Source organism: Galleria mellonella, unplaced genomic scaffold, assembly GCF_026898425.1.
Source record: "Galleria mellonella isolate WM207_F2 unplaced genomic scaffold, CSIRO_AGI_GalMel_v1 utg1267, whole genome shotgun sequence".
Taxonomy (NCBI): domain Eukaryota; kingdom Metazoa; phylum Arthropoda; class Insecta; order Lepidoptera; family Pyralidae; genus Galleria; species Galleria mellonella.
Window position 1 is genome coordinate 2,485,223 of NW_026441987.1, and position 26,197 is coordinate 2,511,419.

General features: G+C 36.6%; 1 protein-coding gene across 2 annotated transcripts in view; it reads right to left on the bottom strand.

Annotated features, from left to right (window-relative positions):
- Positions 1–1,749: 1,749 nt before the first annotated feature.
- The window catches only part of LOC116413785 (hemicentin-2-like), a 194,714-nt gene continuing 170,266 nt past the window's right edge, over positions 1,750–26,197 (bottom strand). For both annotated transcript variants that reach the window (XM_052900803.1, XM_052900808.1), the window contains exons 13-18: positions 12,521–12,694; positions 11,709–11,858; positions 9,848–9,953; positions 8,849–8,991; positions 7,731–7,849; positions 1,750–2,099 (exon numbers count right to left, since the gene is read on the bottom strand). In XM_052900803.1, coding sequence (XP_052756763.1) covers positions 2,085–2,099; positions 7,731–7,849; positions 8,849–8,991; positions 9,848–9,953; positions 11,709–11,858; positions 12,521–12,694 — 707 coding nt within the window. In that variant the 3' untranslated portion in view covers positions 1,750–2,084. The remainder of the gene's footprint in view (positions 2,100–7,730; positions 7,850–8,848; positions 8,992–9,847; positions 9,954–11,708; positions 11,859–12,520; positions 12,695–26,197) is intronic.

Sequence of the window (26,197 nt, forward strand, 5' to 3'; positions counted from 1 at the left end):
TCTTTTAATGTAAAGAGAGTGTTGGTACTATTTACATTGCTTTCCGTTGGTTGTGGATTCGATCCCTACACAATACGAATGATTGTATTCAGTTTACATCAGTTTGTATTGGGTATTTAGGTACCTCATGATATTTTAAGACTAAAGTCTATAGGCGATGGTTACCACTTTCCATCAGGTGGGCTGTAAGCTTGTTAAGGAAATCAAAAGATCAGCTTTTTCTTTGAAAGGAACCTCACATCCTGCAGACCTCGTTAGGGGGAAAGGGATTGTATACTATTTATATACCTTACTATGGTATGCAGGTTATAGTGGATGTAAAGTCCAAAGGCACTTGGTATTATTGAATATTTATTATTTTAAAACTATATATAAAGAGACGACATGTTATACGTGCTGTGTGGCGGGAGCGAGAGGGCTCAAATGAACGAGTCAGAGTGAATGATTATTAAACAGGGATTATTAGTAGTGCGGTTTAACAGCCCCGTTGTTAGCAATATACCCTATCAGGTCGACCTCCACGCGGTATCCCTGGAAACCATCATGGTTAATTATTGATGAATTCATCACGATGTACCAAGTGATCTGATTTCCTCTTTACCTATTTCACTGGAGCCCTGCCAACGTATATAGATATCGCAAGCGGGGCTACAATTATCATTCCATAAAAAAGTATCCTCATTTTCTCGCAACATATAGTATACCTATATATCATAGGTACAACAAATGGCTTCTATATATTAAGGTGTCAGAGTACGATTGTAATGTACAAGGCCGTGTGCCCAGCGGCGATATTACAATCTTGTACGCGTCAGACGTGTAACTAACTAAATAATCAATATTGTACCCATAAACTTATATTTATTTAACTTTATTATTTATTATTTCCTCCAAAAGATTACAATAGTAAACTTATTCTAGATATAAACAATTACAAGAAATAATCACAATGAGAAAACAATGGGCGACCTTGTCGCTAAAAGCGATCTCTTGCAGGCAACCTTTGGATGAAGAGGAGTAATTATAAACTGTTTGATCGGAGGCACGATGAAGATCCTATTATTTCTAAATATAGAGATGTAATACATGTAATATATATATATATATATATATATATATATATATATATATATATATATATATATATATATATATATATATATATATATATTGGCAACCGCTTTAAAGTTTTAGTAATACTCATTACGTGGTTCCCCCTGGAAGCCATCGTGAACAATTCTTGTGGAATTCGTCACGATGGGCTAACTGACATGCTTCATCCTCACTTATCATCCTTCACTGGTGCCCCTCCGGTCAATACCGATAGCGCTGGTGGGGTTACCATTCCATTATCATCCATTAAAAAAATATTATAGGGGGGGGGGAAGGGATTATTAGTAATGGAGACTAGGGGCTCTATTGTTAGCAATATACCCAAGCAGGTCGACCTCCACGTGGTTCCTCTTTGAAATCATCGTGCTGAATTCCAGGTGTATTCATCACGATAGGCTAATAGACCTGCCTTTTTATTCTCATCTATCACCCTTCACTGGTGCCCCGCCAGCGTATTCCGTAAGCACAGGTTAAGAAGCCATTCCGTTTTCATCATAAAATATAAAATCATCATCGTCATCATGTTGCAGACTCCTTGTGACAGTGACTCCTCTGTATTAGTACTAATTTATTTATATTATGAATGTATCTATACTAGAAATAAAATCCATATATTTTCATTTCAGAATCAACGTTTATTTATTAATCACAATTTACATTAAAATATCATGTACATATACATATATATGTAAACATAAACCTTTCATTTAGATTATATCATTAAGGCGAACGGGTACGAATACATTTAATTCCGTAACAAATTTGGAAATTAATACAAAATAATGCCATAATAGAGACGCGAAACGTGGCGTACAGTTGTAAAAAGGGCCTTATTGAGATAATCATAAATATTATAATAAATTGATATGGAAGATTCATTATATTACCTTACAAACAATATTGTTGGCATTCTTTGGATTTACAATTAGCGTTCGTTATATTTACACGGCACTGTGCGTTCCCTCCCTTTGCTATCTTTGCGGCATCTGGAATAGACAATGTTTAAGTCTGTTATACAGTAAAAATATTTATTTATTTATTCACTTACACTTTAATTTATTGTATGGAAGTAGCACCAGTGATAGAAAGTTAAGAAGTAACCGTCTATTTTTTTTTTTTATACAACTTAGAATGGCAAACAAGCTGACGGCCCACCTGATGGAAAGTGGTAACCGTCGCCTATAGACATGAGCAGTACCATGGACATAACAGTACACATACATACTGTTTCGCCCATGATACCCACCATGCGTTGCCATTCCTGAGGACTCAGGTGTTATTCCTCTGTATCCTGTAAATTCACGCCATATCCCACCCTACAAACCGAAACACATCTATGTTGTACAAAAAACAATTCTATGTTGTATAAAAAAAAAACAAAAAAAACTATTTAATAATAAGAATATCAGTGTTTTGCTTTTTTGAGGGTAAAGGAATAGGCTGAGTTATGATCACTTTGTGTTTAACTGAGTTATAGCACATACACGAAAGGAAAAAAAATATGTTTCTCTTTTATGTATTTTTTTTGTTATGTATTTGTTTTATCTCGCTTCTTGTATATGTCTATATATGTCTGTTTTGCTTTAAGTAATGCAAATAAATTATCTATCTATCTATCTATCTATCTTTTATGTAACAAGATAAAGTCAATGTTTTTGTTTTATCCAGTCGCCAAAAATTGATGTTAATGGCTACCCTTAAGGGATACATCAAAATAAAGTACCGTGCAAAGTCGGGGTAAGTAGCTAGCTATATATAAATGTGTATACACAAGCTCCTGTATCTAACAACTTGTCCCCATTTTATTATGCCATAACTTGTTTTTACGATGCGAACCCTGTTATGTCCTAATATTAAAAAAGAGAGTTCACTATAAAACGTAATTCACAACAATGGAAACATTATGATTATTGCTGAGACATGGATAAAAACTGATGAGAAATGGTAGGTTGACATCCATCCCTCCCATTAAATAATCGAGATTGTTTTACGACAATTAGGGGGTAAAATAAAATGAACGGTTGAAAGTTGGTGGTTGGTTAACATGTAACTATTGGGGGTAAAAGGATTGTTAGTAATGGAGACTGAGAATCCCATTGCTAGCAATATACCCAACCAGGTCGACCTCCTCGCGGTTCCCCCTGGAAACTATCATGGTTAATTCCTGATGAATTCATGATGGGCTAACTGGCCTGTTTTGAATGAATGAATGAATGAGTATACTTTATTTGCATTATACAATATAGGAAATAAACAAGACAATTTACAAACACAACGATACAATTGTATAAGTACAGTAAGGCAGTCTTATTGCTGAGAGCAATCTTTTCAAGACAACCTTAAGGTAATGGACTAATTGTTGTACAAGTAGGTATAATAGGGCTTTATAATTAAAAAAGCATCTTTTGCAGATTAAAAATATATATAAACTATATACATATATATACACATATATACACAATCACATACACATACATATCAATCAAACAAAATTATATAATCCCATGCATATATGTTAAATATGTACCCAATACTAGGATACATATTAATAATTATATTAATATGTATCCTAGTAATAATTATGTACAAGGAAAACAAACTATCATAAAATAAATAATTATATAAATACATAAATAAAGAATGCCAATTTTTTAAATGAAGAAAAAATCAGATAGAGAAAAGATAATCTTTCACTTGTCGTTTGAAAGCATCAATGGATTTTGTACTTCTAATAACAACAGGCAATGAATTCCATAACCTAATGCTAGAAACAGTGAAGGAATATGTGATAAAATTCAGTGGAATGAGAAGGAGTCATAAGGGAAAGGTTTTCGGAAGAACGTAATGTTAAAGTATGGGTAGAGGAGATGATTTTAAAACGTTCTTTAAGATAGGCAGGTGCACCAGGGTTAAAAAGAATATTATGTAACAAAGAGAGGGTATGTAAATCTCTTCGCCGGCGTATGGGAAGCCATTTAAGCTAAGAGCGATAGTGCGATACATGATCAAATTTGCGCAGACCAAAAACAAATCGTATGCAGAGGTTTTGAAGTCGTTCTAATTTATTTAGCATATCAATATTTAGATCTGGATAAGCGACGTCTGCATAGTCAAGGATTGGGAGTAGGAGGGATTGAGCTAGGGAAATTTTAGTGGCTGTAGGGAGAAAGTTTCTAAGTCTTCGAAGCGACACAGAAGCAGCGAACATCTTCCTGTTAACCTCGGTCACTTGGTACCTCCTGTTTTCATTCTCATCTATCACCCTTCACTGGTACTCCGCCGGCGTATCCCGTTAGCGCAGGCGGGGTTACCATTCCATTTTCACCCATCAAAAAAAAACATGTAATTATTACTTTGAGTGACTCTAGAGTAATATCTAGACCTAGGACATGAATCTAGGCTTAAATATAGACATATATTTAGGTCTGAACCTGGATCTGAATTTGAACTTAAATTTAAATGTAGACCTATACCTAAATTTAGATAAAAACTTAAAAAATTTTTTAATCAACTTAGAATGACAAAAAAGCTGACGGCCCACCTGATGAAAAGTGGTAACCGTCGCCTATAGACATGAGCAGTACCATGGACATAACAGAGTATACTGTTTCGCCCAAGATACGCTCCATGCGTTGCTATTCCTGAGGACTCAGGTGTTATTCCGCTGTATCCTGTAAATTCACGCCATATCCCACCCTTCAAATCGAAACACAGCCATGCAAACACAACTGCTTCACGGTAGAAACAAGAATGGGACAGAGGTACCCAAAGGTACCCAAGCAATCGACTTTTGTACAAAGTCTCCCTACTATATTATACGAGTACATATAAACCTTCCTCTTGAATCACTCTATCTATTAAAAAAACCGCTTCAAAATCCGTTGCGTAGTTTTAAAGATTTAGGCATATATAGAGACGGACAGACAGCGACAGCTACTTTGTTTTATACTATGTAGTGATGTGTAAATAATTTAATATAAGTAAAAAAATATATAACGCCATTGTGATAGAAATAATAATAATTAATATAAATACGCTGAACTTAAAGATGAAATCACAAGAATCTGGAAACAGGAAAAAGTTTACATAGTACCGATAGTCCTTTCATCTACAGGTGTCATTCCCAACCATTTACACCATAGTCTAAAACAAATAGGTCTACGAAAAAATCTCTACATCTCCCTACAAAAGGCTGTTATATTAAATACTTGCAGAATAGATAAAACATTCTTAGATATAGATGAGGATGAAGTAGCCACCCGACATACACATACATAACCTTCCATTCAAACATACACACTGCACTTACTTGGTCACGTACCCGTAAGTGTGTATTACCAGCGCTAAAAGCTGAGAAATAAGCAATTCAATGTAAATAATAATTATATATGTAGTAATATACATGTGTATGCATATTTGCATACACACACGCAATAAAAGGGGTTGGAATCTCAGCTTTCTTTTTTCCAAAGGTTTTTGGGACGGGTTGTCCGAGAAAACCGGAAAATTAGCCGAGAATGAAGTAAATAATCTAAAAAAAACTAAAGTTTCATCCCCATCATCTGGACGAGTGGCGGTCTTCCACCGTGCGTTTTACAAGGCACTTTCTTCCACGCACAACCACTCTTTGGAATCAACTTCCAGCAGCAGTATTTCCGAACCGATACGACAACATAACCTTCAAGAAAAGAGTATATTTCTTTTTAAAAGGCCGGCAGCACACCTGCAATGCCGCTGGTGTTGCGGGTGATCATGGGCGGCGGTAGTCACTTACCATCAGGTGAGCCGCATGCTCGTTTGCCCCCTGTGTTGTAAAAAAAAAAATAATCATTATTATTAGTAGTTACGGATTATTATTTTTATTATATTCTCTACCTTATAATCGTCCTACGGATTTCGCGTATCAAAATATTTATTTTGCGAGTCATCGTAACAGTTTTTGCTGTTCCTTACGTGAATGTTTCGTCTATATTAGGGTTGCCAGTCTCAAATTTAAAAAATGATTTGATATTTTTTTTTAAAGAGTGAAAATGAAATAGTGAATCTGTCTGCGCTATCGGGGCACCAGTGAGGGGTGATAGGTGAGGATTAAGCAGCAATTGGCTCATAATGATGACTTCGACGATTACTAACCACGATGGTTTCCAGAGGAAACTGCGTGGAGGTCGGCCTAATAGGCTATATTGCTAGCAATGTGGTAGTCCTCAGGAACGGCAACGCGTGGAGGGTATCGTGGGCGAAACAGTATACTCTGTTATGTCCATGGTACTGCTCATGTCTATAGGCGACGGTTACCACTTTCCATCAGGTGGGCCGTCAGCTTGTTTGTCATTCTATGTTGTATAAAAAAAAAAGTTTTTTACGTCCGCGTTGTCGGCTTTGAAGAAACCTTTTTACCCCTTTTCTGAAGAACCCCATGCTGTAGTCATTTGGAAAAACCTCGACAGGGAGCTCATTCTATCTCCTGGAAAAACAGGGCAGTTGGCAACCCTAGTGTATATCCATATTTGAAATGATTACATAAAGATTTTCCCTGATTCGCGTGCGTGCCTACTGTTTTCTTACCCTGTTAATAGTTAACTCTGTTCTCTATATGATTTTGTATATCATGGTGTAGGTATCCCATGGATACATGTGTTGCATGGTGGAAACTAGGCGGGATGTTATCTGTATTATAATAGAATAAGGGTCGAAACTGATATCTGTTTGTTTGTTATGTCGTTACGGAAAATCGTTGTATGAATTGTAACGATATGCTGCGTTGAATACGTATTAACCTTAGATTACGTAGATAGAGCATCGAGTCTCAAAAACGGGTCGAATTTTTGTCAGCTAATTGTCCAATTAGCTACTTCGTTTTCTTATCAGTGTTCTATATACTTACGCACATAATGTATCTTGGCGTATATATATTTAATTATTTAATAAATAAAACGAGTATTTACGCATTAAAAAGATGCAGAAATTATAAGACAAAATAAATATAGGAGTTATAAACGAATCACTCATAACTATTTATCATACAAAATTGTATGAAAAAGCTGACACGTTTTTCTTAAAGCGTTTGTATGGAGACTTTTTTATCTATATAAACTAAAGTATTAGCTTATATATGTAAGTATGAATCAAATTGATGATTTGATATTTTACTGAACCAGGCATTATTTTTTTACCAGAGGGAGACTTTGTACAAAAGTCGTTTGCTTGGGTACCTCTGTCACATTCGTGTTTCAACCGTGAAGCAGTTGTGTTTGCATGGCTGTGTTTCGGTTCGAAGGGTGGGATATGGCATGGATTTACAGGGTACAGAGGAATAACATCTGAGTCCTCAGGAATGGCAACGCTTTTAAACTTTTAAATTGTATTTACATATTTGCTTCTTTATAACCGACATTTCGACGTAGATTGCACCACGTGGTCATAGCAGGACCACAAAACTACAGTTGAAGTCGATTTTTTTTTGTTTTTTGTTTGTGGACCACAATGTTATGGAGATAGTTTTTAGAAATCCATATAGTTTTCTTTCTTTTTTTTTTTCTTTTATGTAAAACTGTTCCTGTGTAAAAAGTCATCTTAGACAAAATAATGTTCCATTTGTATGACCATAGACAACATACCATTTCATCGTCGGTCGGCGGCGGGCTGTATGCCGATTTGTGTGCTTCCTTTCCCGCCTCCCTGATGGTATAGTTCTTGCTGTCACTCGATTCTAACACCACACGGGGGGGTTCATTGTCTGTATGAATGCAATAAATTTAAATTAATATAATATAAAATTTAAAAAGAGATTTAACGGTGGAGGGATAGGCAGCAGCGTTCCTTTTAGAATATGACCAAAAAGCAAGCTGCTGTTGTCAAGAGTGGCAACTACTGACTAAATCTCCGCAATGGTTACTGCTATAAGGAACGCCCCCATACTTTATAGCAGTCTATGGGGGATATCTAGGTTCAGCCGTGGACGAATAACGACTGATATAATGATGTTTTTATATGACAAATACCACTTTCCATCAGAAGGGCCGTCAGCTTTTTTGTCATTCTAAGTTGTATAAAAAAAAATTAAAACAGAGTAAGTAATCATTGTTTTAAGAGACGGCACTGCCCTGTTATTGTAGATACTGGAAAATCATTCTATGCAACCACCCAGAAATATAAACACAATATAAATGAATATTCAACAAGATTATGAATATTAATGTTATAACAACTATTTATAATACTACAATCAACCCGAAATATTGATAGGTATCATAAAATGCCTAGCTACTTTGTAGCGTAAAATTTTCAAATTCAATGAATTGGTTGCATAGATTCTTTATGGACATTTTTTTTTGTTTGTAGTGACGTGGACTTGATACTAATATTATGAAATGTTCAGAATTGGAAAAAAATTAAAGAAATAAACAGTTGCTAACTTTTCCTTTATTTATTCAATTTACTATTTATTTAGCACTAGCTATTGCTTGCGGCTTCGTTCGCGTGACCGGGATATGTTTCGAAATAAAAAGTAGCCTATACCCTTTTCCATCCCATACAATACGTGCATACCAAATGTCATAGTGATTGGTAAACCGGTTAAGGTGTTATAAGGTAACAGACAAACAGATTCACGCTGAAATTTGTAATATTAGTAACGATGTTTCTTGATACACTAATGATTTAAATTTTTCACTGCATTTTCGAGCTTATAACTGCAAGAGTAATTAAAGTACAAACAAATAGAAACCTTACGTACCAGACTTAGGATTCAAAATATCAGGTTTGGTCTCCAACTTGTCTGCTGGCGCTGGATACGCTATCAGGTACCTCCGACCTTGAGCGTCGACTTGTACCACGCTCTGCGATGGTCGCTTGCTGTTCGCTGCGTTGTCGCTGCGTCTGTTTCGTAAATTAAATAATTTTTTTTTTATACCACTGAGGTGGCAAACAAGCATACGGCCCACCTGATGGTAAGCGGTTACCGTAGCCTATGAACGCCTGCAATACCAGAGGTATTATGCGCGCGTTGCCGACCCTGAAGAAACCTCTTTACCCCCCTTTTGAAGAACCCCATGCTGTAGTCTCTCGGGAAAACCTCGGCAGGGAGCTCATTCCATAACCTGAGTGTTCGTGGGAGAAAGCATCTCTGAAACCGCGTTGTACGCGACCATTTAGGCTGTAAGGTATGAGTATGGTACGGAGTCAGGACGTTTTTTTAATTTGCATTGAAAACTACTACTTTTGTAATACAGGTCTTATATACAAAAATATACAAAACAAGACAGAGGTACCCAAGCAATCAATTTTGTACAAAAGTCGATTACTTGGGTACCTCTGTCCCATTCGTGTTTCAACCGTGAAGCAGTTGTGTTTGCATGGCTGTGTTTCGGTTTGAAAGATGGGATATGGCGTGAATTTATAGGGTACAGAGGAATAACACCTGAGTCCTCAGGAATGGCAACGCATGAGGGGTATCATGGGCGAAACAGTATACTCTGTTATGTCCACGGTACAGTTCATATCTATAGGCGACGGTTACCACTTTCCATCAGGTGGGCCGTTAGCCTATTTGCCATTCTAAGTTGTATAAAAAAAAACACGGATAAAAAAGTTGATCTGTTTTTGTCGATGCATCTGTGTGAAGATGCTCTACTTACATAGTCTAAGATATTTTTTTTTTATATTATACAGTTTTTACAGCACCGTTAGTAGTAATAATGTATAATATAATATTACCTGTGGCAATAATTATTACCTGCGTAATACCAGTGCAATTATGGCGCCGACGGCCGTGAGCAGCGCTGCTAGCGCGGCTAGTGCAGCGGCCGCGGGGAAATTGCTGCTCGCTTCACTTGTGCGTTCTATTCGAATTTTAACAAATACCACAATATTTATTTGCTAAAATTATAAAATACCGTTTATTTCTTAATATTATAAACTGACCGAGTGGTCCCGGCGTAAAATAGGCCACCCCTTCCTTTCCTGTGGGTGTCGTAAGACTAAGGGAAGGTAAGCGACTAAGGGAAGTAAATGGTATAGGGATGAGCAGCGGCGTCCCTCTTAAAACATCTTTAAAAGTGTAACTGCGGTTGCCAATTCGCTTGCTAAACATGGCAACTACCGAAACTGCGGGAGGCCTATGTTCAGCAGTGGACAGTTAACGGCTGAAATGATGATGATGATGAACTAGCTTCCACCTGCGACTTCGTCCGCGTGACCAGCATATGTCCTTTGATTGGAGTGAAAGGTAACCTATGTCCTTTTTCATCCTACATAGTTGTGTATAGTGTTTCACGACGATTGGTAGAGCCGTTAAAACGCTAAGAGCTAATAAATAAACAAACTTTCAAATTAACAATTTTAGTAGACACCACGATTTCTTTTTTTTTTACGATTATTACTTAATGATATAAATGTGAAAGTATGATTGTTTGTTATCTTATAGCGCCTTAACCGATAAAAAAAAATTAATACATATTATAGCAACTGTCATTTGGGGTGATGTAAGATTTCCATTGATACTCCATACATCCAAACCTTACTATTAGGGGGAGAAGGGGTTGCTACCAATGGGGATTGACAATCCCATTGCTAGCAATAAACTCTATCAGGTCGACCTCCACGCGGTTCCCCCTGGAAACCATCTTGATTGGTTTATTGTTGAATTCGTCACGATGGGCCAACTAGTCTGCTTCATCGTCATCTATCATGCCTCACTGGTGGCCCATCAGCGTATCCCGTTAGCGCAGGCGGGGTTACCATAACATTTTCACGCATCAAAAAAAAAAGCCTTTCTATTATTATTTCTTAATATCATATTATAAACTGACTGACCAGATTTAATAAACTGACGTAATATGACAAAACCAATTACTTTTAAGTAACAAATTTATTTTTTTTAAATTCTAGGTATCAATATGAAGTGCATCTAAATCTGATATCCAATCATATATCCTTTTAGACGAGTAAGTTATTTTCTAAATCGGTTTAGAATAAACGAAGTTATGAGATAACAAATCCTAAAAAAAAATACAACCGAATTGAGAACTTTCTTTTTGAAGTCGGTTAAATAAACTCACATATACATACATCCATCATCCATCTATCTATCCTATTTAAGAGCTGGGCCTCTAGACAAGTGGCAAGCGAATTCGTCGATGGAATCGACATCGCCAGCGAGTCCGTGAGATAGAATGAGATAGCAACACCGGGCGACTCATTCTAACTCACGGACTCGCTAGCGATGTCGATTCCATCGACGAATTCGCTTGCCACTTGTCTAGATGCCTTGTCCTCTTTTCGATGGAGGTCTTGCCACTCACTACGATTTTCAGCGAGTCTCTTCACCTCTTGATACGACACGACACCAACTTCTTCCTTGATCTGCCTGATGTAACTATGTCTTGGTCTCTCCCTTCTTCTTCTTCCTTCTATCTCACCTTCTATTATAATGTTCATAAATTCGTCGTGTCGTATCAAGTGTCCTAACATTTTCTTCCTTCTGACCTCAATAGTTCTTATAATTCTCTGTCTTTTCTTTAACCCTAAGTAGGACCTATACATACACATGAACCCTGAATACATTGGAAACCTTTTAGCTAGTCATGTTCACTCACCAGTTCTCTTGGCTGCGTCTCTGAAGACCAGATCTCGTAACAGGACAGGCTCGGAGGCACCTTTGCTGTTACGCGCCGTCACAGCCAGAACCTCCTCTTCTGTTAATGACTCCAAATCTGACCAGCTTATGTTCAGCCATACAATTAGATCTGTTACAAATAAAATTGTTTGTTACAGTTGTAATCCTACTATCCTATTAATGTTATAAATAAATATAAAAATTTACAAAGCTGTTTAAGTATTTATTGTATACTCAATCACACTTAAATTAATGAGAAATAATAACAATAATAACAAAAGTGGGAGACTTTGTACAAAAGTCGTTTGCTTGGGTACCTCTGTCCCATTCGTGTTTCAACCGTAAAGTAGATGTGTTTGCATGGCTGTGTTTCGGTTTGAAGGGTGGGATATGGCGTGAATTTACAGGGTACAGAGGAATAACACCTGAGTCCTCAGGAATGGCAACGCATGGGGGGTATCATGGGCGAAACAGTATACTCTGTTATGTCCATGGTACTGCTCATGTCTATAGGCGATAGTTACCACTTTCCATCAACCATTTCTAAGTTGTATAAAAAAAAAAATTATGTAAGAAACTAGCTGACCTCGCGAACTTCATACCGCCTAACAATCGATTTTTTAGTTTTTTCATACTTATTCTGCTATTAGGGACGCCGGGTCAGCTAGTAAGATAAAAAAAGTAAATTAAAAATTACTCATTTATTTTTATTTATTTATTTATTAAAATTCATATCACTCCATACCGCACTATTCTATTTCACTGCATACAGTTCAGTTCTCAAGCTCTTACCCAATTGTCCAGCGGTGGTGTTGACCAGAACCCTGCCGGTGTCACTGAGAGCGTCCAGTGTGAAGTGCTGAGTGAGCCCTCCGTCGTACCCTGCTATGCACTTCACTGTTAGGTACGCTTCACTGTGCCGGATTACACGGTTGGCTGTGCAGTTCCTTGGTGAAGAAGGTCGGGCTGTGTACAATCATAAGATTAACTTTTAGAACTTCGCGTTGCATAGTTTATGGTTTATAGGAAATGGGAATTGGATCCGGCTTGGCTTCGGATAGGCAGACAGAAGATCTACCCGTGATCATGGCCGGTGTATCCTAGTCGAAAGGTCGAAATCATACCATCTTCATCATTTCAGTCGTCAACTGTCCACTGCTTAATATAGTTCTCCCCTTATTGGAGAGTTTTGCTAGTACTTGCTATGTCTGACAGGCGGATTGGCAGCCGTAGTTAGGTTTTGGTGATGTTTTTGAAGAGATGCTGTTGCCCATCCCTCGCCATTAAGTTCCTTTAGTTGCTCCTTATGGTATACAACCATCCTCTCACCCTCTCACCCACCCACTCAGCCACCCACGGACAAAGAAGGGCCGGATTTTTTTTTATACAACTTAGAATGGCAAACAAGCTGACGGCCCACCTGATGGAAAGTGGTAACCGTCGCCTATAGACATGAGCAGTACCATGGACATAACAGAGTATACTGTTTCGCCCATGATAGCCCCCACTTATTGCCATTCCTGAGGACTCAGGTGTTATTCCTCTGTACCCAGTAAATTCACGTCATATCCCACCCTTCAAACCGAAACACAGTCATGTAAACACAACTGCTTCACGGTTGAAACACGAATGGGATAGAGGTACCCAAGCAATCGACTTTTGTACAAAGTCTCCCTCTGGTAAATCAAAGTGGATCATTCTATACCGGGATCAAACGTCGAAATAATTCAGATAAATTATCATAGTTTACCTAAATGATACGTGATTTAGGTTCTAGCGTAGAATAGGCCACCTCTTCTTTTTCCGTGGGTATCGTAAGAGACGACTAAGGAAGCCAAACTGCGGTTACCAACCCACCTGCCTAGCGTGGCAACTACTGGCAAAAACCTCCTTATGGTTAAGAGGGGAAAGGGATTGTTAGTAATAGAGACTGAGAATCCCATTGCTAGCAATATACCCAACCAGGTCGACCTCCTAGCGGTTCTCCCTGGAAACTATCATGGTTAATTCCTGATGAATTCATCATGATGGGCTAACTGGCCTGTTTTCATTCTCATCTATCACCCTTCACTGGTGCTCCGCCAGCGTATCCCGTTAGCGCAGGCGGGGTTACCATACCATTTACATCTATCAAAAAAAAGAAAACCGCTAATGGAGGAGAGGCTATGTTCAGCAGTGGACAGTTAAAGGCTGGTATGACAATCTAATTGATCGCATAATACCTGTATTAAGCATAAAATATACAGCACGAAAGTCTAAAAAATATTTATTTATTTCTTATTGCATTTCGTATAAATGAATGAATGAATGAGTATACTTTATTTGCATTATACAATATAGGAAATAAACATGACAATTTACAAACACAACGATACAATTGTATAAGTACCGTAAGGCGGTCTTATTGCTGGGAGCAATCTTTCGTAATATAATTAGTAGATAACATTTCAATTTCAATTAACTAATAAGAAAATTTAGCTTCGAAATCTAACAGTTTTTATCTCTGCAATAGAATATTTAAGTTTTAATCGTTATAAAATTAAGTATAAACCATTTTGGAAAAAAAAAAATTATAGATTGCAAATAGAAAAATCAAATTCGGTTCAGATTTGTCTACGTAAATATGTAGCTATCTAGAATATTTGTACAAAAGTCGTTTGCTTGGGCACCTGTGTCCCATGCGTATTTCTACCGTGAAACTGTTGTTTGCATGGCTGTGTTTCGGTATGAAGGGTGGGATATGGCAGTAAATTTATAGGGTACAGAGGAATCACACCTGAATCTTAAGGAATAGCAATGCATGGGGGGGGGGGTATCATGGGCGAAACAGTATACTCTGTTACGTTTATGGTACTGCTCATGTCTATAGGCGAGGAGGTCAACGTGTTTGCCATTCTAAGTTATATAAAAAAAACTGCCGCAAAAAACATGCAAATAAATTAAGAACCTCCCAATACTTTTATTTGAAGTCTCTTAAACACTTTTGTCCCTAAACACATTATAACTAATGCGTTATTTACTTTCGCAAATTGTTGTCAAAGACTTCCAGAACTTTCGATTGGGTACATGTTTTTCTACTTAAAAAATAATAGGGCATACAATTTAAGGCAATATAAAAGTTCAAATATGAAAATGATTGATTTAATAATCGACCTTTATTTTAAACTAGAGTAAGTAACTAAGTAGTCCAGAGGTAAAATTACCAGGTAGCATGACTTTTTATTTCATTTCCGTGCGTATCGTAAGAGATGACTAAGAGAACTTAACAGTCGAGGGACGGGTAGGAGCGTACCTCTTCCCTGGGGGATAGGCTAATATACCGGTGCATCCCCCGAGTGGTAGGGTGAGCACGCCAGCCACCCTATCTTGAGAGAGAAGACTTGCTCTTACCATCAGGGGGCGAGTCGCTGCCGTCGGAGATGTGGTGAGTGCGAAAGCGAACCCATGTCTCCGACATATGGCACCTCGAGGGTATATCGTCTGGTTTTTGGTGGGTAGATAGATAGATACTCTTTATTGTTTCCTCCAAAAGATTACAATAGTAAACTTATTATAAATATAAATAATTACAAGAAATAATCACAATGAGAAAACAATGGGCGACCTTGTCGCTAAGAGCGATCTCTTCCAGGCAACCTTTGGATGGAGAGGAGTAATTATAAACAGTTTGGTGGGAGGCACGATGGAAAATTTTGTTAGTTCTAAATATGGGAGATGTGATACATATAATAATATAAATATTATCCCTACTCATTATTATATTTATATACATACACCTACACACACATATACATATATATACATACACATACACATACATACATACATATATATATATATATACATATATACATATATATACATATACATACCATACACATACAAATACATATACATACATGGACATAAACGCCTACACAAATACATAAAAATATATAAATACTGTTCACGAAAAGTATGCAAGTAATAAGTATGCTAACCAGACATATAAACACATTAAGAAGATGACAACTTGCTCAAATAATAGTTCTTCAGTTTTGCTTTAAAACCAGCCGTACATTTTATATTTCGTAAGGAAACTGGTAAAGCATTCCAAAGCCGTACAGCTTGCACCGTAAATGATTTGTCATAAAAATTAGAGAAATGTACCGGAATCTTCAGCTGAAGGCCCTCAGAAGACCTAAGATTAAAAGAATTGACGGTATGCAAGAATTCAAACCGCTCCTTCAGATAGTGAGGGGAAGAAGAGTTGAAAAGGGCATTGTGGAGCAGTGAAAGAATATGAGTATTCCGGCGAAAACGAATAGGAAGCCACTTGAGCTTAGTGCGAAACTCGGAAATGTGATCATATTTTCTAAGACCGAAAATAAACCTGATAAAAACATTTTGAAGACGCTCAAGTTTGTTAAGCTGGTCTTCCGTAAGATCCAGATAACAAGTATCGGCATAATCAAGAATTGGAAGTAAAAGAGATTGGGATAGCGCAATTTTGGTAGCAGTAGGAAGGAAATTACGCAGTCTACGAAGTGAGCATACAGATCCGAAAACTTTCCTGCTGACAGATTCTATTTGTGGCCGCCAAGTAAGGGAACTATCTATAATTATACCTAGATCTTTCACTGATGCACTGAAGGGGATAGCCACATTACCAAAATTTATAGATGCCAGTGTTGAATGATCGACCTTTTGTATTAACTTAGAACTACCTACTAGAACTGCCTGAGACTTGGAAGGATTTATTTTCAGTCCAAAAGCCTTACTCCAATCACTTATATGTTTAAGATCCTTGTTTGTTAAAGCGATAGCATCCTTTAAATTATCTATAGAGGCCTGAGTATAAATTTGTAAATCGTCTGCATATAGATGGTAGAGAGAAGTTAGTTGGTCAGATATTGAGTCAATAAGAACTGAAAAAAGGAGAGGAGATAAGACGCCACCTTGCGGAACGCCAGCAAACGTATCGCACCAAGATGAATATGTATCACCTATTCGTACTCGCTGCCGGCGTCCAAACAAGTAGTCACGAATCCATTCAACTACAGGCGGAGATACGTTAAGAGAGCGTAACAGTTCCAGCAGGATATCAAAGTCGACGGTATTGAACGCATTGCTAAAATCTAGGAGCGTGAGAATGGTCAGTTGGCCGTGTTCCATACCCGATCGAATATCATCAGTAATCTTGACTAGTGCTGTTACTGTGCTATGACCGGGTCGGTAGCCAGACTGATAAGGGTTCAATAGGTTGTTTTCAGTAAAAAATTTTGTCAATTGAGTATGAATAAGGCGTTCAAGCACTTTAGAAAGGAATGATAGGATTGAGATAGGTCGCAAATCAGAGAAAGAATGAGGATTGTTCTTTTTTGGAATGGGGATAATTTGTGCTTCTTTCCAACACTTTGGAAAGGTACAAGTTTCAATGGAGCGGTTTAGGATAAAGCAAATTATAGACAATATTTCATCAAGAATCGGAATGATCATCTTACGACTGATGCAATCGCTACCTACTGCATCAGACGTTATAGAAATAATGCTCTTCTTAACGTCACACTCTGTAAATTGATTAAAAACAAATGGTGAATAGTCTGGAGTTGGAAGCGAGGAAAGATCTGATAATGTTTTAGTTTTATTATTAACATCAATAACAGGAGATGTTGAAAAGTGCTGGTTAAGAGAGTTAACATCAAAATTAGAAGATATGCTATCCTGATGGATCTTGCCAACTCCTAATGACTTGAGAAATTTCCAAACTTTACCGGGATCACGCTCTGAGATCGAGTCATGAATGTAGCGTCGTTGTGCATCCCTACACACTCTATTGCAGCAATTCCGATGTTTGAGATACTTAGCCTTATTTTCAACACTGAGACGATACTTGTAACGAGCTTTTGCGGCATCCCTTCCATGCATCAATGTCCTAATTTTATCATTAATCCATGGGGCAGGTGCGTGCTTAATTTTGATAGCTTTGATGGGTGCATGCACATCGTATAATTGAGTAATCAATTTGTTAAATTGTACAACCTGTTCATCCACGGACATTGCCTCTCTAACAGGTGTCCAATCTATTGCTTTCGCATCATTGCGCAGTCCCTCCACGTTCATACTGCCAAAACTACGCTGGAAAAGAGTTTTGCGTTTTGCTTTTGGGGGACGAATTTTGTAAGATAGATAAATCAAATCATGATAAGAAAAGGAGTCCGCTGCACACTGACCATGCTTCACAACATTTTGTGGGAATGAGATTATAATTAAATCGAGAAGTGAAGGTGTAGCATTGGGAAAATGGTGTGTCGCAGATAACGGGAGTATATTTAAATTGCAAGCTTTTACAGTTGAAATAAGAGTGGAAGCACGTGTATCATTCTTTAGGAGACAAGTATTAAAATCGCCCATTATGATTGTGTGATTATAGGAAGGAGTAAGATTTTCAAGAATTTTTTCAAAGGACGAGAAATAATCAATGCGCATGGAAGGACTATAGTAGACTCCGAGTAGTAATTTTGTATGGGAGAGAGAGATTTCAATAAAAAGATGTTCACCAGCATTGTTTGGAGGTGGCTGTGCAGATATATTGACCACAGAGTAAGTAAATTGAGTACGAAGGTAAATAGCTACACCACCACCACCACTGCTAGTTCGATCATTTCGAATAAGTTGAAACCCCGGGAGGGAATAAGAAGTAGAAGAGAGGCATGGTTTTAACCAAGATTCGGAGACTAATATAGCGTGGATGTTGTGTTGATCAAGAGTAGTAATCATATCAGAGTAATGTGCCGGAATACTTTGGGCGTTAATGTGGATAATGTTGAAATTGTTAGCTACATCTGTGAACAGCCCAGCCAAAGAATCCGATAGACATGGCAAACTGGAGAAACTGTTGTTGGTGTTACAGGATGAATCGTGTGTAGAAACAGAGAAGTAGTCATCATTATCCGAGTCCGCGTCACTACTGCAAAACAGATTGAGCATACTTTAAAAAAAAAATCCTAAAAAATAGTATACAATACAAAAATATAAATACAATAAATAAATATATATATATATATATATATATATATATATATATACAAAATTTAAAATATTGTGAATATTATGAGTACGTCAAGTACATTAGTACTCCACCTGCCGGTTGTTAGGAAAGAAAACTAATAATTACAATTTCACTTAATGACCTATACCTGGGTACACTCCCACCTTACGGGGGGATTCCCACAGTACCCATTCACCCCCCACAAGGTGTATGGGTCTGCATAAAGCATTTTCCAGACGTTAAAAAAAAAGGAGCGTACCTCTTAAAACAACACCACAGCTACGGTTGACAACCTGCTTGCCAATTCGTCATAAATGTAACTTATACTAGCGGCCCGTCCCTGTTTAGTACAGTTTTTTGTAGTTTTTGATATTTTCTTCAATATTGTAGAACATACTTTTGTTCTATCACCAATAGTTTACGCAGCGCACGCGACGAAAGATATTTTATAGCTTTTTTTTTTTACACCTTGAGTTACGTTACTAAAGTTTTAATAAAGATCCTTATCTTTTCTAGTAATAAATATAGCCTATGTTACTCAGGGTGAATGTAGCTTTCTAATGGTAAAAAAATTTTTGAAATCGGCAAAGTAGTTTTTGAGTTTATTCATTACAAAGATAGACATAAAAATACAAATCTTTCCTTTTTATAATATTAGTGTAGATAATAAACAATCTCTCTAGGTGAATTAATAAGCCATATTCAATCCATCTCAGTATTAGACCATCATAACATCATGGTGATAAATAGCTAGCTTAAACTGAGAGCGACAGCTTTTTTTATCGTGTATACCATAAGCAATACTGAAAAATAAAACCTGCCTGCCAAGCGTGATAGCTACTGATAAAACCCACCAATAGGAGGTGCTATATTCTGCAGTGGCCAGTTAATAACTGAAATAATAATGATCACTTAATATGTTTTTTTATCATTTATGATGTCCAGTATGCTGTTCATGTAAACATACTTATACAATATAGCGACCGTTACTTACCATTAGATGGTCGGCAATTTATTTGCCATTTAAAAATAAAATCATGACTTTATAAAGACTAAAGAATTGAACCTGGAATTATCCGTTACCTATATGGGTATGTCAGTTGTACCTAAATCTATTACCGATCAGCTTAGCTTGACGGCTATATTTGGGCAAGCTGATAATATATTTAGCAGTTAAATTTCAATACCAAAAATTTCATAACACTTGCTTGTGACGTAAAAAGTAAGTCAACCTTTAGTCTGAGAGTTCCAAGGAAGGTTCTGTACCTTCTTTGGGACACTTTGTTATTCATCTGTATGTGCGTTCATCAAGATCTTTATTTCAAGAACGGGTTGTTAAAAAAAATATCAATCTGAGATTGAAATTAATTACTGAAAACTATAATTCCTAGAAGCTGTGAAAAAATCAAACTTTTAAGTCAGTGTAATCAAAAGAGCCATTTATATAGGATATTTTGATTTTTTTTTATTGGATGAAAATGGTATGGTAACCCAGCCTGCGCTAATGGGATACGCTGGCGGGACATCAGTGAAGGGTGATCGATGAGAATGAAAACAGACCAGTTAGCTCATCATGACGAATTCATCAGGAATTAATCATGATAGTTTCCAGGGGGAACCGCGAGGAGGTCGACCTGGTTGGATATATTGCTAGCAATGGGATTCTTAGTCTCCATTACTAACAATCCCTTTTCCCCACGATATTTTGATATTAAAAAAAATTATTAAAACTTTTAGGTTTTAGGTAACTTGGAAACATGAAATTTGGCAAGAAGCAATGTTGTACAGAACAAGTAAATAGCGAAAAATAAGCGAAACCCATAAAAATGTAGTAATAAAACATCAATTTATATATATATATATATATATATATATATATATTGTATCCATTTTTTTTCAATTTTTAATTTATATGAAAGCCTAGGTGCGCAAGTCTGACTTGCACTTGACTATTTTTTTTTTTATTAAATAAACAGCTGTTAAAAATCTCTTTTTGGAAGTAGCTTCGATCAATGCAGTACCATACATTGCAAATCCTTGTCCCGTTTACAATAAAACATTGTAACTCGTTTCGGAATAAATAAATTCAATAAAACATGCTACTTGAAGCTAAACGAGCCGATGCCAATCGATATTAACTACAGCAAACCAAAGTCTGACCTAAAAATTTCCGTATCAGGAACGAAATGGCGAAGTAGCACGTTAAGTTTTCTCGTTACCATTTCCATATTGCCTCCCAAACTTACCTCGTATTTTAACGGTCACCATTCGCGTATCGTGGAATGTTTTAATTAAATTGGTAAATTATTAAATTACACACCGTTTTAGATATTCGCTCCAGTACATATCTGATTCTGAACTCGGTATCTGATGAGTTCTGATTTATAGTCTCGCGTCGCGTTTCTACGGTGGCGTGCTTCGTTATACATTTAATATAATAATTGATACGAAATATGTATATGAATTTAATCACGTGGTTTAAATTGTTTAATATTACAATTTAGTTTATTTTTTTATGCAACTTAGAATGGTAAACAAGCTGACGGTTCACCTAATGGAGAGTGGTAACCGTCGCCTATAGACATGAGCGGTACCATGGATATAACAGAGTATTCATTGCTGTTTCGCACATGATACCCCCCATGCGTTGCCATTACTGAAGACTCAGTTATTAATCCTCTGTACCTTGTAAATTCACTGTCATATCCTACCCCTTACACTGAAACACAGCCATGCAAACACAATTGCTTCACGGTTGAAATACGAACAGGACAGAGGTACCCAAGCAAACGACTTTTGTATAAAGTCTCCCTCTGGTATAACATACATGATTTCTGAATACTGAGTAATAATTACACATTACCTCAGTCCTTAAACTGAAACACAGTCATGCAAACACAAGTATATTACGAAGTTGAATCTGCTTGATAGGGGGGAAAGGGATTGTTAGTAATGGAGACTAAGAATCCCATTACTAGCAATATACCCAATTAGGTCGACCTTCTCGCGGTGCCCCCTGGAAACTATCATGGTTAATTCCTGATGAATTCATCATGATGGGCTAACTGGCCTGTTTTCATTCTCATCTATCACCCTTCACTGGTGCTCCGCCAGCGTATCACGTTAGCGTAGGCGGGGTGACCATACCATTTTCACATATTAAAATAAAATCTGCTTGATACCAAGTTTGTGTAGAACTTTGTATGAACAGCACCATTGAGATCACAATATAATATACCTTGTGATGGTAATGATACTCCTCATTTACCATTTATGGGAGCTGCAGCTTTATAGATACCATCATTTTCATATCAACCATGAATTGTCCACTGCTGAATAGGCCTCCCTCATAAGGAGGTGGGGATTGTCTGTAGTTACCATGTTTTTTTTTGATGGGTGAAATTGTTATGGTAACCCCGCCTGCGCTAACGGGATACGCTGGCGGAGCACCAGTGAAGGGTGATAGATGAGAATGAAAACAGGCCAGTTAGTCCATCATGATGAATTCATCAGGAATTACCCGTGATAGTTTCCAGGGAGAACCGCTAGGAGGTCGACCTGGTTGGGTATATTGCTAGCAATAGGATTCTCAGTCTCCATTACTAACAATCCCTTTCCCCCCAGTAGTTACCATGTTTGGCAGGTGGATTCCAACTGCAGTTAGAATTTTGGTAATGTTTTAAAAAGCACGTTGTTGCCCAGCCCTTGGCCATTTAGTTTCCTTAAACGCCTCTAATGATAGACACGTGAAAGGAAGGGGTTTATAGTATAGGTAGTAAAATTACAGATTAAATAGATACTTGCTCTGTAATATCACTGTCGTATTCCATCCTTCAAACCGAAAAAAGACCATGCAAAAATACCTCTACAACTGTAGAAGCAGGGGGGAAGGGATTGTTAGTAATGGGGATTAGCAACCCCATTGCTAGCAATAAACCCTATCAGGTCGACCTCCTCGCGGTTCCCCCTGAAAACCATCGTTGTTTATTGTTGAATTTGTCACGATGGGCTAACTGACCTGCTTCACCCTCACCTATCATCCCTCACTGGTGTCCCGCCAGCGTATACCAATAGCGCAGGCGGGGCTACCATTCCATTATCATCCATTAAAAAAAAAAAAAAAAAAACTAGAAGCACGAATGAGACAGTAGAGCATCAATCAACGTATTCAAGCCACAAGTTTTATAAGAAATCTCCCTCTGTTACAAATTTAAAATAAACAAAACAGTAGATACGTTGTATAACCAACATAAATTCCAATAACGATGTATAAGATTTATAAAATTTTATAAATATATTCAGGAGCTCCGCAAAGATAGACAGGTGCCGCATACTTTTAAAGTTCCGGCACCCTTAAAACAGATCGGAAATTGCCAAAACAGGAAATTTTCTCAGGATTAACAATAAAATTAGTAATTTTCGCATTTTACGCCCAAGCGTTTTACGGCGTCTGCTGTACGTGCCCAATACAACTGACCATTATAACGAGAACTCTGAATGATGAACGAGCGTATAATGTTTATAACTTATGTTACTTTAAATGTACGTTAAATGTAACTTATTTGTACCTATATTTTATGAAATAAGAGTAAACGAGCATGCGGCTCGCCTGATGGTATTATAGAAGAAAAAGTGATAGAATTCTTAGATTTTAAGGACCATCTTATTTGTTGATTTTTAACTATCAGATGTTTCAACCTAAGTTTATCAAAAATCTGTTAGTTTGAAATTTACATCACTTTCAAATTCCACTATATTGCATAAAATTACATTAAATAATTCACTAATTATTGCTTATTTTATCATATCAGCCTTCTAACTGCCCACTGCTGAACATAAGCCTCCCCTTGGGGGGTTTTGCCAGTACTATAGTAGTATTTTAGATTATAAAAAATGAAAAATTTTCATTTTTATGCGTAAAATAATGTATTATTTTGATTTAACGTTATTAATTTTGAGGTTAAAATCTTCTTGTAATTAGCCCATTGTAGCTTTATAGGTTTGCTATGTGACGTTTCCGCTTTATTGGTTTGCTTTTAGTACGTTTTAGTGCGCTTTAGTGCGTTTATGAATAACACTTTTTGCTATTACAGGTTTATAACAGGTTTATAGTTTATCTGAAGTCACTATTGAATAGTTATTGCAGCGTCATAGTGCATTTAAGAATAATTTTTTTATAATCACATCATTACCTTGTTATAGAGGGCTTAAAAATAATGTACTAACCACCTAACCTAACTAATGTACTTAGGGGGGAAAAGGATTGTTAGCAATGGAGTTTGACAGCCCCATTGCTAGCAATATACCTTATTAGGTCAACCTCCACGTGGTTCCTCCTAAAAACCATCGTGAATAATTCTTGTTGAATTCGTCACGATGGGCTAATTGACCTACTTCATCCTCACCTATCATCCTTCACTGGTGCCCCGCCGGTGTATACCGATAGCGCGGGTGGGGTTACCATACCATTTTCACCCATCAAAAAAAAAAAAAACATCTAATCTAACTAATATAATGTTAGTTACTACATTTATTGTGTAAATAATGTTAAAGTGAAATATAATAGAAATGCTACTGTGCCTCTATTACGCATCAACAGAGAATAATGTAAAATAGCACTGTTGCTAAGTACCCATTTGTTCGTACTCCAATCCAGCAAACGTTCTTGATTAATAGTAGCATTCCCGTGATGAATGGTGATACAGCTTAGCGATTAACGATGCAATCGGAATCGGCCTATTAAATGCTATTGGTTGCACACAATAGCTTTTGTTTGAGGCTTTTTGCAGTCACATATACACGGATAGATGGTGTATTTGTTGTTATGTATGATATTTCGAGCTTTTAGTTGTGTTTTTTTAATGAATGAATGAGTATACTTTATTTGCATTATACAATATAGGGAATAAGCAAGACAATTTACAAACACAACGATACAATTGTATAAGTACAGCAAGGCGGTCTTATTGCTGAGTGCAATCTTTTCAAGACAACCTTAAGGTTATAATGGACTAATTGTTGTACAAATAGGTATGATAGTGCTGTATAATTAAAAAAGCATCTTTTGCAAATTAAAAATATATGAAAATTATATACATATATACATACATACACACACACATACATATATATATATATATATATATATATATATACACACATACACACATATACAAACATATACACACACACATACATATACATATCAATCAAACAAAATTATATAATCCCATGCATATATGTTAAATATGTACCCAATACTAGGATATATTTTAATAAAAAAATAGTCGCAATAGTAATAATGTTTTATTTGATTAAATCGTCAAGATAGACAATGTCTTTGATATAAACTATAAACACATAAGAACATTGTAGTCGAATTGTATACTACCTAGACGTACTTGGTCGTGAGTTTTAATTTGAAAAAAAAAAATTTAAATACAAATCAAATAAATTTGAGAAACGACTGTTTTTTAATACAACTTAGAACGGCAAACAAGCTGACAGCCCACCTGATGGAAAATGGTAACCGTCGCCTATAGACATGTGCAGTACTATGGACATAACAGAGTATACTGTTTCGTCCATGATACCCTTCATGCGTTGCCATTCCTGAGGACTCAGGTGTTATTCCTCTGTACCCAGTAAATTCACGCCATATTCCACCCTTCAAAACGAAACACAGCAATGTAAACAAAACGGCTTGTCGGTAGAAACACAAATGGGACAGAGGTATTTTTATTAATTTATTTTTTATATTATAAATACATATATGTTTTATTAATGCATTCTGCTATTTACATCTGATTTACCCATACATAAATATATTTTAAATACCCAATTAAGGAGAATCCCATTGCTAGCAATATATTATTTATTTATTTATTTATTTAACACTTTATTGCACCAACATAACATGATTTGTTAAAACAATTTTCAATACGTATAGTGTAGTACAAAAGGCGGTCTTATAAGCAATCTCTTCCAGACAACCTTTGGGTAGAAAGGATTAAAGCATAAGTAGGTAGGTGGCGCTTTAAAAAAGATAGATTTGTAAAAAATAATATTTGTGACAGCATAGTCATATACATATACATACATAAATAAACACATACAACCAAACATATACATATATATACATACACATACACATATAAATATATATACATACATATACATATATACGCATAAATACATATAAATATACCATATTAATACACATATATATAACACACATAAAACTGGAAATACGTAGGACTAAGTGATTATAAGGATAGGTAGTGGGCTTTAACTAAGTTTTTAAAAATGGGCAACGATTGAGCGCACCGTATAGAGGTAGGGAGTGAGTTCCACAAACGAACTGCTTGCACGGAAAAGGATTTGGAGTAGAAAGAGGAAGAATGGGTAGGAATTATGAGTTGGAGGTTGTCAGTACTACG